Source organism: Anoplopoma fimbria, chromosome 7 (genome assembly GCF_027596085.1).
Source record: "Anoplopoma fimbria isolate UVic2021 breed Golden Eagle Sablefish chromosome 7, Afim_UVic_2022, whole genome shotgun sequence".
Taxonomy (NCBI): Eukaryota; Metazoa; Chordata; class Actinopteri; order Perciformes; family Anoplopomatidae; genus Anoplopoma; species Anoplopoma fimbria.
The window spans coordinates 15,251,820-15,267,669 of NC_072455.1; the positions used below are offsets into that span (position 1 = coordinate 15,251,820).

Sequence of the window (15,850 nt, forward strand, 5' to 3'; positions counted from 1 at the left end):
TTTACTCTCCTGCCCCTCCAATCCACTGTCTTTGCCTTTCTCTCTCCACCTCCAGTCAAGCTCTTTGAGGTGATAGAGACAGAGAAGACTTTGTACCTGGTAATGGAGTACGCTAGTGGAGGTAAGTGCGTGTCACTGTGAAATCATTCCTCCTGAGGCTTGGCACTCTGTATGTTCCAAACAAATGGTTACCAAATAAAAAAAGCTTTATATACAGGCTGTTCAGTATTTTGCAAGTACTTTGTCCAAAGGATGGATATTAGAAATATCCTGTTTTTATTTGATTTGTTTAGTTTTCTTTGGTTATTTGTTATTGACGATCTCTATCCCCTTTGCATTGAAAAATACTGACATTGTAAATTGTTGTTAAGTATTTGTATTTTAATTCAAGTGCCCTTACTTTGTATCTAAAGGAGAATACTGTCAATGTCAGTGTCCCCTTGACCCAATACTCTGGCTTTAAGGAGAAAAGTATCAAGTTCCCCAAACTAAAATGGATCCCCTCCTCTTTCTCTTGTCCCCCAGGAGAGGTCTTTGATTACTTGGTGGCCCATGGCAGGATGAAGGAGAAAGAAGCCCGTGCCAAATTCAGACAGGTTTGTTTGTGTTAGACAAAATATAATTTAATTTGGGGCTTTGCTACAAAATGAGCCCATAACAGTTATTAAAATAAAGCTTAAAAAAAGCAAAACAACAAACATGCATATTGTGTTTTTAATGATTAAATATTGATCATTAAATGTAAGCAGTCAAGGGAATTACTTAGATCTTGCATCCCTAGTACTTCCTCATGATTGCTTCCTGATGAAACCTAATGGACTGCTCTGTGTCTTTTATTTATTTTCAACCCGTCCATTTTTGTCATCCTTTCATTCACTCTATCTCCATCACTCACTTTGTCATTCTCCAGATTGTGTCAGCGGTGCAGTATTGCCATCAGAAGTGTATAGTACACAGAGACCTCAAGGTGAGAACACACACACATCATTGAATTACATTGAGTGTCAAAGCCCAAGCAAGCATGTCTCTCTCTCTCTCTCTCTGTCTCTCTCTCTCTCTCTCTCTCTCTCTCTCTCTCTCTCTCTCTGTCTCTCTCTCTCTTGCTGTCCACATTATTGTTCATAGGATTTTACTTTTTGAGATGAAATCCTGCCTCCATGAACACTGGACCTAAAGGTTAATCACAAAGATTATATAATGTCCTTCTTCTCTAGCAAAGGTTTAAACACACATACCCATACATCACTTCTATGCAATTCTCCTATTGGACCATCCTCTCCTTCTGTCTCTTCATATATTGTCCTTCTTTGATGCACATCAGTTGGAGCCAAAACTGAAACTCACAACACACACACACACACACACACACACACACACACACACACACACACACACACACACACACACACACACACACACACACACACACACACACACACACACACACACAGGTTTATGGCTCTCAGGTCATTTTGGGTTCTAGTATTATGCCGAGCTTTAAATCCTCTTATTGTGCCAGCAGCCAGACCTGTAGACAAGACATTATCATGATTACTGCTACAAAATCAAGTTGAAAAAACCCAGCATGGCTGCAATCAAGTTTTACATGTAGATAAACTGCTGTGTCTACTATGCTAATGGTTCTTGCACATTGATGTTGTTGTTTTTGTTGTTGGGCAATTGGACGTGCAGCTATAGATGATTACATTTTGGTAAGAAAAATGAGAAACGAGTGTTCATTTATTGTTTAGGTCAGAGCCTAGAGATGATTTCAGCCTTGTATTTAATGTTCACACACACACACACACACACACACACACACACACACACACACACACACACACACACACACACACACACACACACACACTCCAACACACAGAAGTGGCAATGTATTCAGAGCAAGTTAAAAGGAGATCACAACTGTTGCTAGGCAACCCCAGCCTCATTGCTCACTGGCTCACTTTAGGCTTAGGGATAGAAACTCAGGAATAAATTGTGGCAACTCACTTTGCCCATTGTGTGCTTCTTGTAGGCCCCAGGCCATTACTCTAAAAAACTCCTCTGTCACCCAGCAGAGTTTTTTATTATCTTCAAATTAATTTGCATTTCAGAGAACATCTTTGTTACACTGACACTGCATGACAGGGCGTCCTATTTGTAAACTTTCTTGTACAAGCTAACTTCTAACTGTATGTAGCTCTGACTGTGGAGAAGTGGGGAAAAAAGATTCCATATGTGTAAAAATGAAATATAACATTACAACATCACACACAGAAAATCAAAGGTATTTGTGTGTCATTTGCTGGCACATGCATTCCGAAAAAAAGAAAGAATCCCAGCATATTAATAATCTTTCCTTTTCTCCATGTCATTCCTCTCGTTTCCCTTCCACATCCTACTGCTCTCTACATCATAATAATGTTTTTCTCTTTCCTCTCTCTCCCACACGCTCTCTGTCTGCAGGCAGAGAACCTGCTGCTGGACGCAGACATGAACATCAAGATAGCAGACTTTGGCTTCAGTAATGAGTTCACTCTGGGGAACAAGCTCGACACGTTCTGCGGCTCTCCACCCTACGCCGCCCCAGAGCTCTTCCAGGGAAAGAAGTACGACGGGCCTGAGGTGGACGTCTGGAGCCTGGGGGTGATCCTCTACACACTGGTCAGCGGCTCGCTGCCCTTCGATGGACAGAACCTCAAGGTCAGGAAGAGGAGAGAGTGTTTTTGTGTGTGCGTGCGCTCATGTGCATTACATAAGCGGATGTCTGTATTCTGTGGGTGGTTGTAGTATTTGTCATGCTGGTTTCTGTTCCTTTCGCCCTACAGAATGCAGAAACTGAACTCAAGAGAGAGTGAATGTGTAAAAGTGATTGAATGTCAACCCAAGTACTTTGTCTTGAAATGTGGTTTTGTGGTTTGATGCACCAAGCAGGCACTGAAACCTGTTACTTTGAAACGGAGAGGATTTAATGCTTTCTGTGAACTATAGTCTTCACAATTATTCCTATCACCTATCACACTCTGCATTCACTATGTACCCACATGAGTCACTCTGGAAGTGCAGACACATTTTGGGTGGGCGATATGACTTTGAATTTGATAATATTGTTATTTAGGCTTATTGAGGATACCTTTGCACTACTTCCTGTTGTGTGTTTCGTTTAACACCTACATAACTGGTCTGACTGTTTATTTAACAAAAGGAGCCTCATTGTTTTCTGATTTCACTTGCTATGATGAAAAGTATTCCTTTCTTTAAAATGTGTCAATTTTATGCACAAAAAAATGCTATATTGTGCAACTTCAAATGTCATTTTGAAAGCCCTAGCAATCAGTTTTTTAATAAGATAGATTTTTATGCAAATTCAATGTACTGTGAGCTCCTAGAAAACTTTTAAAATACATTACAGCAGTGTTAATAGCTGTCACTACAACCATTTATTGTTCAGTGTGTCAATCAATTATAATAATAAGGACCCCTCCAGTGGAGGGTTAATAAGTTCAATGGCACGCTATTAAAATGCACGTGTGGATAAAAGGTATATTACAAATGTTGTAATGTGATGTTGATTGTTTGTGACTGCTGACTTTTGTTAACAACTGCATTATGTTGTTGAATTAATTAATTACCAAATATATTATGACAGTATAGGACAAAATATATTATCAACATCATCAAAATACCAAAAAGTATATCATTAAAATGTTTTGGTAATGTCACACAAACTATAGTACCACTGTGTTAGAACTACTTTTTGAATACCCACCAACTTTTTTTTTTTATTGTGAATGCGGTTTGTTTAAAAAACATATTCATCATTTGTAGGTGCTGCTTTGACGAGATACAGAGTCAATTCCTTTATCATTAAACACTGTTTCATTGACCCTCATTTTTAGGAACTCGTTGGAGACATTTGGATAGCCTGAAATGCAGTCTGCACATTAATGGGAGTTTGATGCCCTTAGAATCTCAGTGTTTTGTGACGACGACGATGATGAGAGGAACAGGATTGTGTTTATGTTTTGAAGGTGGATTTGTAGATTCTCCTGCTGACTTTTCATGCCCTTGTCCATATCCAGGAACTGAGAGAGCGCGTGCTGCGTGGTAAATACAGGATTCCTTTCTACATGTCCACCGACTGTGAGAACTTGCTCAAAAAGTTCCTCATTCTGAACCCCTCCAAAAGAGGCAGCCTTGAGGTAGGCGGCGCTGCGTTGACACACGTGTGATAATAACTCACAACCTCATTGGTTAGACACAATGCATTGTGATCTTGGATCTATTGTAGTTGGATAGGGTTAAAAATGCTTTCATTGAGTTTTACTGAGTTTTGTTATCAAGTTTATTTCAGTTGTGTCAGATTAAATTCAAGAGAATCTGTAGATCACTGGATTTAAAATCTCTTATATTTAATTTGAAAAAAATTGTCCATCTCTGAATAGCTAGACCACAGATTTTTCAGTTGCTAATCTAAATGTTTATGTAGAACATGCAGTACTATACTGCCGACTGAGACTTGCTTCACCAACTATATGTGAGTTTCTTGCTGAAGTGTAAAGTCCTTTTTAAAGGCATAGTAAATACGTGTTAGTTTGGGAGTTATGAGTTACTAAATTTGGTTTCACACAAAGGTAATTAGACCGTAACCAGTTTTATATGGAAGTTATTAGAAAAAAAGAAGACAAGGTATACAACTATTTACTGCTAAGTAACAGATTCCCATTAACATTTTGGATTAAAAGCATACTCTAATTTTGTCTCTCTCCGTCTCTGCTTGACCTACTAACTGTTACGGCAGCCTTGTATAAAAACAGAAAGAAGACTCTTGCTTTAGTGCTGGAATTTAGTCCTGTGGCCATTTCATTTACACCTACCTTGAAGTTTGTCTACATTTCAGCAGCCAACAGTTGATATGGTTCAGTATTCCAGAATTTGTCCTTCATTTTTTAACCCGTTATTCTGATTGGTGTAGCCTAGTCTTCAATTTAGGGCCCGTTTGTTAAGCTCACACCCCTTTGGTTACTTCTTAAGGAAGATTAACTTGCATATTGAACATAGAATACACCTGGCTATGCCCATTAGAAAAAACTGAACCATTTTTTAGATTAGTGGAGTAAACGGATGACTAATGTAGAATTAATTAATCATGTTGGGCTGACTTCTTTTGTACTAATCTCCTTGCTCTCTCTTATTTTACCTCTCCTCTCTCGCTCCTCAACCTTTCCTCCTTCCTCTGCTTTTTGCCCTTCTGTTGTATTTGAAATCTCATTTCTCCCTTTATCTCTTTGTCCGTGTTGGCTTCCTCCCAGCAGCAGATAATGAGGGACCGGTGGATGAATGTGGGCCACGAGGAGGAAGAACTTAAACCCTACATCGAACCCCAGCCAGATTATAAAGACCCCAGGAGGACAGGTAATAAGAGAAACGCAGTAAAACATAATACATTTATTCCTTTCTTTACAGATGCACAGGCACAATTAAGTCCAAATGTTATTTTTCTCCTCTCACATACAAGGGCTATTCATTTTAAGGAGAATTATGGACCTGCAGAAAGTTCACCATTCTGATTATAAACTGCTTTTGTGTGTGCAGACATCATGCTGACAATGGGATTCTCTGCGGAGGAGATCCAGGACTCACTGGTGAACCAGAAGTACAATGATGTGATGGCTGCATACCTGCTACTGGATTTTAGGAACTCTGAGGTACATGGTTCCTTTCTCACACACATAGTACCATGCCAGTCAATATTGGTTTGTCAGAGCTCTCTTAGCTGCAGTTGCACTGATGTTATACTGGAAACTGTCAAACTAATCAGCTCTTGTGAGTTCATCATATACAAGAAAATATAGTGCTTCCCTTTTATCATCAGAATAAACAATATACTGTCATCTCTGAATTTTATATATATTTATATATAGTTATGCTCAAAACACTTCAGTGTTTTCACTTTCAACCTTTTTTTTAAGCTCTATTTTTAGTCCTTTGTGTTTGTTGTATCCACACCACATTCTCTTTCCATCTCCTCACGATACTGGTGTTCAGATATGCATGTTTTTCCTTTTCCCTCAGCTGGATGAAAGTGGCATCAAGCCCCGGCCAGGATGTGATGTAAGCAACATAAACGCCCCCTCCCCGCCTCATAAGGTACAATGAGAACACATAATGTCTTCTGCTAACACAAAATGAAGTCTTCCAACTCCAGCCAGCGACACGAGTGCACTGACCTCATATTTTTACCAAAGACACTTTGGGAATCTTCTCCTTGTGGCTCATTTTTAGGTTTTAGATTGTTGACCTACATACAGGTACAGGTGAACCAAAGCAACCAGCAGTGTTGCGGCTTTCACGTGTGAATGGCTCTATAGAATAACAGCGGCTGTATGTGTTTGTACACACTCTGACATATAGAATACCACACTGACATTTATGTCTACTTTGCCTCTCCAAGGTACAGCGCAGTGTGTCGTCCAACCAGAAGCCTCAGAACCGCAGAGCCACCGACCACGGTGAGATTGGTGTGTGTGTGGGAGAGGAAGCAGGTGAAGCTGGTGTGCGATAGAGAGGGTGACGAGAAGTGGACGGATCGTACAAAGCCACTTTTTAAACTTTTAAAATTAAATCATATGTTTTCAATCTTGGTGTATGCTGGGATAGTCTCTATTTCCGCCACAGTGAAGCAGGTGTAGTAAATAATTGAATAAAACATTCAAGGCTTTCAAAGGTTCTGATACGAAAAAAAGGTCCTGTTTAGCCCCAATATAGTTTTTAAAAGTAAGTTTGAAAGAAAGCCACAAAAAAAGGTGAGACGGATTTCTTTTAGAACTGAGTGATGATAGAAACATTAAAAATGAGTGGCAGAGCAGAAGACGTGGAGGATGGGAATAAGACGGAAGATGTCTCAGTCTAGAGCGCAGCAAGTGTTGGCCTTTCTAATACACCCCCATTCTTTGTTTTTTGTAGGCTCCTCCTACTCCAAGAGGGGGGATCGAACAGACAACCGGACTGCAGGAGACGATTCTGGGAGGAAAGGTTCAGGCAGCTCCACTACCAAGGTGCCGGCCAGTCCACTTGTCCCCTCTGACCGCAAGAAGAGCGCCACGCCCTCCACCGTGAGACCAAGCACCCACACTGCTTACATGACATTTGCAACGCTCAAAGTTTCTATGAAAAGTATATTAAAAGTTGAATGTTGAATACACTTATTGTCAGTCGCTTTGGATAAAAGCGTCTGCTAAATGACTGTAATGTAATGTTTAGTGCATCATCACTGTTATTATCAAATACGATACAGACACACAGATCCACAAAGACAAACAAAATACACACTGCAATTGGAGTTCACCACCATGAACAACTTTTTGATTTGCTATCAAATGTGGGTTGATCAGAAAACATCTGCTGGGAAATTTTAAGACTATTTTATATTCAGAGGTTAATGTTGCTCTTAAGTGTAGGTAAAGGTCAGCCATATATTTTTCTTGTTCTATGTTCCAAAGATGAAACTGGATGCTAGTTACTAATTAAACGAATTGAAATAAATGGCGTATAACTATGATGGTCTTCATAGTGTAAGAAAGTAAAAGTGTTCATCATGTTCAAAGTTCAGCACACGTCCCAGTAAGCCATAACTGTGTGACCATGAGCCAGCATCCACAATAGAAAGGACCCTGAGATTCAATTTCACAATTGCACCAAATGTATTTTCCTACAGTGACATGTCAAAATGTCTTCTGTGAAAAAGCCTTTTTGCATTTTCTTAGTATCACCCAGCTGTGTCATACCCTTAGTTGGCACAACTTAAAAACCCCTAAGGCGCTATTATGACGACTCAACCATGTCAGCCAACAAAGTAATTTAAAACAGCTGACTATTTCCATACGACACCTACCAACAGTTATTTAACAAGTATATTACTTCAAACTCAAATGCCAGAAGAAGTATTTTATTGTGTTTCGAGTTTTCAAATTGTTTCATAGTTCTTGTGTAGAATGACATGTGAAATCTAAAGTCCTTTTTCACTGGTTCACCTGCACTGCTGTTTTCCTTTAAGTTACCTGACGAGGCCTCCTCTCAGGACTATGTGGGCGTGTGAAGACTTTTTTTGATTGACATCTCTGTCACTCTCCTCTTAATTCAGTCGCACCCTGTTAGGGCGGGACAACTTAGACTTTTATCATTTTTATTATATAGCAAGTGGACTTTGCTGACATTGTGTAATTGCCAGATAGCTCCACCCAACCTCAGTCAGAGCAGATGGCTAATGTGTCTGGCAGGGTAATGGAAAACACCTGCGTGGGAGTGCAGGGCCTTTAAATGACAGTGAAAAAATACTGAGGTGAAAATGAATTGGACTTGTCATTGTGTGATTGTGCATTGAAGACTTAATTAATGTTAGGCAATTAAGGTCACTTGTCCGTGCTGATCGGGAGGCTTGCTCGAGGCTTTTAGACTAATAATTGGTCCCCTCTATTGTCATTTCTCCATCCTCTGACCACTGTTAAGATTTCCCACTGTTTTTAACTCTGTCCTCAGTCTGATACATTTCTATATTTCTAACATTTTTCCTATATTTTTCCTTTCACCCCTCAGAATAGCATCCTGTCCACCGGTACTGGTCGCAGTCGGAACTCTCCTCTGACTGAGAGATCCACACTGGGCCAGGGTATCCAGAACGGAAAGGACAGGTACAAACCCACATTCACGCACACGTATATACACGTACGATGAAAAAAAAAAAAGATGGATGGTTTCATAAAGACATTGGTAACTACAGTTCCATACAATCGCTCTCGCACACACTCTTTCTCTCTTGTCACCAGCAACTCAAGTAGTTGCTGTGAGGCAACCCTGTTTCCTCACTAACACACACACACACACATAATATAAACACACCATGGTTTGTGAATGAAGCAGTCCCACAGCTGTCTCAGTGACTAGATCCCAGACCTTGGCTGGTACTCTCCAGAGCTCTGCCAGCTGGCTCAGGAAGGGCCCACAGCTTTACCCTGGAGTGGGGTGAGCCCTCCTAGACAAGGAAATTTAGGCTCCCTTGGGAATTTAGCCAAACCTCCAGTAGATTACCGATTACCCATGATGGTCTGATGGAGGACGGCCAGTCAGAGCAGAGGAAGGGTTCGATGGACAAGCACACCCGCTTCCACGTACAGGTTGACATATGCTGACACATGGACACCTTATTTGTCCTTTAAACTCTTATCCTTCTTTCTGTTCCTTTGATAAAATATTATTTTACAGTCAACTTTGACTTCCACAAACGTTTAGTTTAATAAGTTGATGCCCAAAGTCAAATAAGGGTTAGGATAGACGGTCAGATGTTTTAGCAGGTGCAAAACTCAACAGATGGACAAAAAGGCAATCAACTTTTAGTAGTAAAAAGCACTTTTATGGCTGTATTTTCTTTTAATGCTATACAATAAATGACATGAAGTCTACCACTGGGACAATGACTTTTTGTCCATTTTGGGGTATCTTTATTGTGGAGTAAAAAACACACTTAACGAGAATACGCCTCCTACTCGTCCTCACTTACACATCACTCATGCTTAACCAGCCATATGCTTTGTTTGCTTCCTCATGAACATTAAACATTAAGCCAAAGCATAATCCCTGCTACAGTGCAGTGTTCATTGTCATTACTGCTTTATAACCTGTTCATGAATAAGTCTCAAATGACCCCATCGTTTCCAACATAGTGCACCATTTACAACATTAAATATAACTGAGTCCATGTTCAGGCTGATCAGTCTGAAAAGTCATTTTTCCCTTCAGTCTAAGCACTACACAGAGACGATGTGTTCATTTGAGACAGCATTGGGGTGGTTTTTTTTTAGCACTGTTGGTCTACTAGCCATAGGAGCCAATGCTAACTTAGTGGTTGTCATCTGCCCTGATTTTAAAGTAACTTTATTTGATCTTCATTAATGCTTTGAAGTTGTGGCTTTTATAATTGTTACATCCCCCCTCCTCCCTTCCCAATTTTCCTTTGTTCCCTTTCTATATTTTTCTAATGTTCTTCGTTTGGTGTTCTTTTATCTGCGTCTGAGCTCTTGTCCCTCTGGATGTTAAGTCAGTCACATTTTCTTGGCACCTCCTTTCATTCCTTTTTTTCCCCTCCCAGCTTCCTTCTCTCCTTCTTGTCTTTACATTAATCTTTCTTCTCTTTTCTTTTTCTCCCCGCTCTCTAAGGAGATTAGGAAGACTTGTGATGGAATATTAACTCTTAGAGGCATTATATGGTCTCTGTACTTGCCTCTTAATAGGCTTACACATACACATAAATATCTACACGCACACACTAAGGCTGCACACATACAAACTCATTGACACACACAAGCTTAAACATACATGTCACACATGCTAAAACTCTTGCCACACACTAGGCTGTCTAGTGACTGCTGTTATTTTTCCATCACCATAATCTCTGTCAGGAAGAGCGTGGTGTCTCTCCGCTATGTGTTTTTTTTCTGTATAATTGGCAGCTGTTTGGTTGACCTCTATAAATGTCGCCCTCTCTCTCTCGTTGCTCATTCCTGAACTCTGTCTTCATCTATCTCTCTACCTCCGGTACCACTCTCCGCTGTCTCTTGGTTTCTGTGTGTGGATAAAGTCAAGTTAGAGCTGTCAGTAATGTGCACAGCTTTGTAGCCCGTAGCAACCTTGCTGATTAAAAGAGGGTTCAGGAATTAGCCAGTGTTCTTTGCTTAAGCTATTCTTTGTTACAGATATAGTTTAGATTGTTTGCAGTAGAAAAAAGGAGAAAGGATTGTAGAGGGAAAGTCAGGGACTTCACAGGCAGAAGAAGTCACGAGACGGGTCAAATCCATAAAACTCTAAGCTCAGAGGTCAGAGTGATTATCTCACGTCAGGACAGTGAAAGCAGTTTTTATTTCCTACCATACATCTCTGTCTTCATGGAGGAACTCAGATCTGACTGTTTGTCTTGTAGTGTTGCAATTTCAGATTTACTTTAAGATTGAGTAATCTGCAGATCATTTTCTTGGTTAAGTGATTAACTATTCTGTTGATAAAATGTCTGAAAATTACGATTTCTGCAGGGCCCAAAGTGAACAAGAAACAAAAAACAGGCCAATATTCACATTGGAGGAGCTGGGATAAGTGGAGTTTTAAGGAAGACAAACTATTTTATATCAGAATTGATTGCTCTTTAATTGTTTGTTTTCCAACTAAAACTTGTTTTAGCTCTCGATATATAGTTTTACATTTTTAGACCTGCTGGGTAGGACCAGTGAAATACTGGCTTGTCTTAAGTCTTTATGTGGTGATTTGTGAGTGACCTGATATTGGCCACAGTGAGTCTTTTATGCTCTACCTTTATGTGTTCATGTGGCTTTAACATGAAAACCAAAGGCACCAGAACAGAGTCAGCCTTTTATTGTGGTTTGTGATTGTAGTTTTTGTGAAACCACGATGAAGTAACGTTAGCTGCGGGAAAGACCAACTTTTCTTCTTAGTTCAAGTCCTTTCGCTGTGTGTTTTCTGTCTCTTCTTTCTCAACTTCCTCCGCTCTTCCCTCCCTCCCCTCCCCTCTCCCTCCCCCATTACTGTGTTTAATAAGTGCTGCTTCTAACCATGCTCCACCTCACCTCCCTGCCCACCCACCCACACACAAACCCCGCCCGGTGTTTGTCAATGTATGTGTCATGCTCGTATGTATGTCTGATTGTGTGACGTGTGTTTGTCCTGTGTCGGTCACGTTTCGGTTTGTCTGCATATGTGTGTGTGTGTGTGTGTGTGTGTGTGTGTGTGTGCATTGGGCGGGGCCCTCCTCCTGTTCCTCCCCCTCCCCCCCAGCCTAAACACTCCGGGCTCCCGCGCCTCCACTGCCTCGGCCGCTGCCGTCCTCTCCTCCTCTTCCTCCTCGCGTCCCCGCCACAACAAGTCCCTGTCCTCCTCCAATCATCCATGCCCCTCTGACCTGCACGCACCGCGGCCCAGGCAAGTCTTTCACTCACTCACTCACTCACCCCCACTCACTCTCTCTCTCTCACACACACACACACACACACACACATGGACACATTCTCACAGCTCCCTCAGCCCTTTCAGCACATACCACTTTACTCAGCACAGATCATCATCCTTCCCGCAAGAACTCCATGGACAAAAAGGAAAAAGTAGAGATGAAGAAAGGATAAAAGGATTTGTTGGCTCTGAAACCTTCCAGCACTGCTACATTAAAGGCACAACCATTGTTTTTTTAATTCCTTTTTAGACTGTGACAAATCCAGGCACACAGCAGTGACCCGGTTGCACATATATGTCGCCCCAAATTCTAGAAATGAATCAAAAAGGTGGATTTTCCTCCCCAAGGAGTAGCTTTAAACACAAACTGCTCTGCTTGCTAAGAGCTTACTCACATACACAATCACATGAGCAAATATAACACATTTCTTTAGCTAACAGTTTATGTATGTCATTTATACTTTTATACCTGTTTGTTTTAAAATTCTCTTTTATTCAACTAAACGTATGTGCAGTACTTAATAAAAATATGAAGAAATTGCACTGACAAAGTCAAAAAAATTACATTTGCCAACATTATCTTTGACATGAAAACTACTGAGTATATTCTCATTTTACTTAAAACTGTGAGGCAAATAAATAGAAAATAACTACGTGCCTCACCTATATCGGATCTTAACAGGCTTGGCTGTTAAATGGTGTTAAATTGGCTGTTTAAATGGTACGGAAAATGTAATATGAATAATAAACCGATGATAAATCCATTTTACAGGACAGGTGGCAGACATTAAGGCACCTAATAATTTGTAGATACACATCTTGGTCTGAATCAAATGCATTTAAAGTGTATAAGGCCTACATAACCTCACAGAATATTATATCAATAAAACTATTGAGAAAGAATATAAACAATAGACATTTTTATGTTGTTTTATGCAGTCATATCTCCCGGCCCCAGTATCTATCTATCTATCTGCTTATCACTACAACATGACCATTGAGAGCAGCATTTCTAAGAACAGCCATCATAGTCTCAACAGTTACTTAGCAACAGCCAGGAAGTAGATTGTGGAACTCAGAAGGCTGTACAAGCTAGACTCAGTGTGGAGATGTTGACATATCTTGTCTTTGGCCAATCAGTCAGCATCAAACCACCCGGACCATAACTGAGCGCTCAGAGCTTGAGACAAGATGAGCAGGTTTTTTACTGTATTGTACCTCTGACAGACCAGAGATTTTTTTTTTTGTCTTGTTTGTTTTCCTGAAAAAACAGACAAATTCAGAGAAGAGACATTTATGGACCAGCAGGGATCAGGGTTCCACAGGCAGGGGTCTCAATAGCTAATAAAGTGTGTGCAGACCAGCCCTTTATAAAAGCTTGGTTATTGACTATGGTATTAAGGAGTGCTTTAAAGGTAAACCTTATTTACTGTTCATATTATTATTATTATTAAAGGAACAAAAAGATCAGAAAAAGTATTTGGAGATATAACCAGAAATTCCTCTTAGCTTCTAAGCCATCAGGCGCACAATGTTAACAGACGTGATATGTTAACTGTAGCTTACCAACAAAGGGACAGACATGTTAATATTTGCAGTGTTATTGAGGAAAAAACATTATTCGGCATCTAAAGTGACTAATGTTGACATTTACAGGTAAGTTTATAAGCTGTAAGCTGCATTATTAAGAGTCTGTGTCAAAGGTCGGATGGCGTCACCATCATGTTTTAAACAAAGCGGGCGGTCACTACGTTATGCAAATAAGAGCCAAAAATGAAATGTTTTAAATGACTGCATTGAAAGATGTTTTCCATCTACGTAGATGGATAGTCAACAGTAATAACAAGTGTTTAGTCATTAAATCACAAAGACATCCCAACAACGTTTCATAAAAGTGGCACTGAAGAGAAAGAGATATTTTTTAAAGTGCTCTGGGGAGAACCAGACAACATGCAGATGTAAAAGTGTTGATGCATGTATCCGTATCATCTGTTGCATGTATAGATATTTGAATTAACATTTGGTTTTCTGACATGTCGTGTTTGTCGACAAAAGGATTTTCCCTGGCTTGTAAAAGTGAATTTCAGTCCTGTGTAAGGAAAGTGGAGTTCCTTTTTAAGGTTCCCAAAGCTAACAAGTGCTCTCTCATAGCCTCAACCTGCTACGTAAACCCTCTTCAGTTATGAGGTTGCCTGGGAAAACCCCGTCTTAATCTAATGAGCGTTGACTATCCTGCGGCATGTCTCGTTGAATGAAAGAAATAGAGTCATGACCTAATTGTGTCTTGTTGGTCATCCGTGTGAACGCTTGTCTGTGTGTATTTGCTGTGGGCTCGGTTTGTGTGTGGGCTTTGTTGTTTTGCTCGCCCGCTTGATAGTGTCTGCTTCAAGGGCTACTTTGATATTTTTTTGTTTTAGTCCTCTTCTCCCCCCCCCTATCAGCCACGTGTCACAATATGCAGTGGAAGGTCTTTGATTATGTTCCTCTGCCACCTTAAATACTTTAAGTGCAAGTGGCATTTCCGTTCACCCTCAGAGACCCCCATTCTTTTTGTGACAGTTGTCTAGTCACTAAAAGACCAGACAAGACTCTTGTGAAACCCCACCCCCACCCCAAATGTCAGGGTAAAATTCCAGCAGAACAAATGTCAAGGTGGCCCTCTGGCTGTGCGTGCTTCTGTCTGCTCTATGTTGAAGTCTTGTTCTGTTGCATGCGTCGTTCAGCAGTGAGCTTGGGCTGTTCAGAACCTGGTTGGGATCACTGGAGAGAAGGTACCGCTCCAACACATAGAATGTACCTTAAGTGAGGAATAGACACCTTTTCTCAGTAACGTAGTCTGTGCCCCGAAGTCCCAACCATTTCTGTATTTATCCAGCTGTCCCGTATAAACCCCCTCTGAAAAAGTTTCAAATGCCATTTTCGTTCTTTTAAACAACCTGTTTTACTGGATGAGTATTCATGATGTACTGTGATGAAGCAAGCGATGCTGCACACGGGCAGCTCCACATTTGTATAACGTAAACGTGCAGGCTACTATACGCAAATAAAGTATGCCAAGCATGAAAATGATCCAGCTGCACCATGAATACATGAAGCCTGCATCCACCTCAACGCCTTCTTTAGATACTGAAACTCTGTTACTTTGTGATAATGGAATGCTTCCAAATGTTGAAAAACAGGATATCACAGCTATATTCCTCTTTGCAACATGTAGTCCTTCCCAATCAACAGTCATCTTCATAACTATAATACGTCACAAAGATCCCCACTAACCCGTATGTATAGAACAGCTATGTCTTTGTGTGTAGTATAATATATTTCGTCCTCAGTCCACATCTTGAACATATCCACATTAAATAAAAGGATGTGCTTAAGCTGTTCATCACACAGTTAGACTGTAATCTTGACTGAAAAGCCTCTTTTTTTTTAATAGTGTGGAGTGTATTAGAGGTCTGCATGGGACTGCTTTTTCAATCCCTCACTCAGATGAGCTCTGATTTGATTAATCCAGCAGAAACACTGTTCTACTCCCATCCCATCACACAGGGAAAACAACACATCAAAACTGACAATGCAGTTATTCTGCTACCCATCTTTAAGAGATGTGGAAACTACAAGATTTTGGATTGTGTCCCTCCTTGATATGTAAAGATGTATCACATAGCAACAGATACACACAGATGCTCTAATGTCAGACTGCAGATTGGCAGTGATAGCATGTGTCTTTACAGATCAGTAAAAAATTCTGTTACCGACTAGATGTCCTGTCTCAGAGAGAGATATAAAATAAACTGAAACTGAATTATTAGTTTTAATGGTGGGCAAAGCATTTACACTGATG

At 40.4% G+C, this 15,850-nt stretch overlaps 1 protein-coding gene across 9 annotated transcripts in view; it reads left to right on the forward strand.

Moving 5' to 3' along the window:
• mark2b (MAP/microtubule affinity-regulating kinase 2b) overlaps window positions 1–15,850 on the forward strand; it is a 48,839-nt gene that overhangs the window by 21,810 nt on the left and 11,179 nt on the right. For 5 of the 9 annotated variants that reach the window (XM_054601822.1, XM_054601818.1, XM_054601815.1 and 2 more), the window contains exons 6-17: window positions 56–121; window positions 526–596; window positions 911–967; window positions 2,467–2,703; window positions 4,083–4,202; window positions 5,313–5,415; window positions 5,596–5,708; window positions 6,076–6,150; window positions 6,455–6,512; window positions 6,967–7,115; window positions 8,596–8,690; window positions 11,839–11,982. In XM_054601822.1, the coding sequence (XP_054457797.1) occupies window positions 56–121; window positions 526–596; window positions 911–967; window positions 2,467–2,703; window positions 4,083–4,202; window positions 5,313–5,415; window positions 5,596–5,708; window positions 6,076–6,150; window positions 6,455–6,512; window positions 6,967–7,115; window positions 8,596–8,690; window positions 11,839–11,982 (1,288 nt within the window). The remainder of the gene's footprint in view (window positions 1–55; window positions 122–525; window positions 597–910; window positions 968–2,466; window positions 2,704–4,082; window positions 4,203–5,312; window positions 5,416–5,595; window positions 5,709–6,075; window positions 6,151–6,454; window positions 6,513–6,966; window positions 7,116–8,595; window positions 8,691–11,838; window positions 11,983–15,850) is intronic. The other 4 variants (XM_054601824.1, XM_054601823.1, XM_054601819.1 and 1 more) reach the window with 3 other exon arrangements.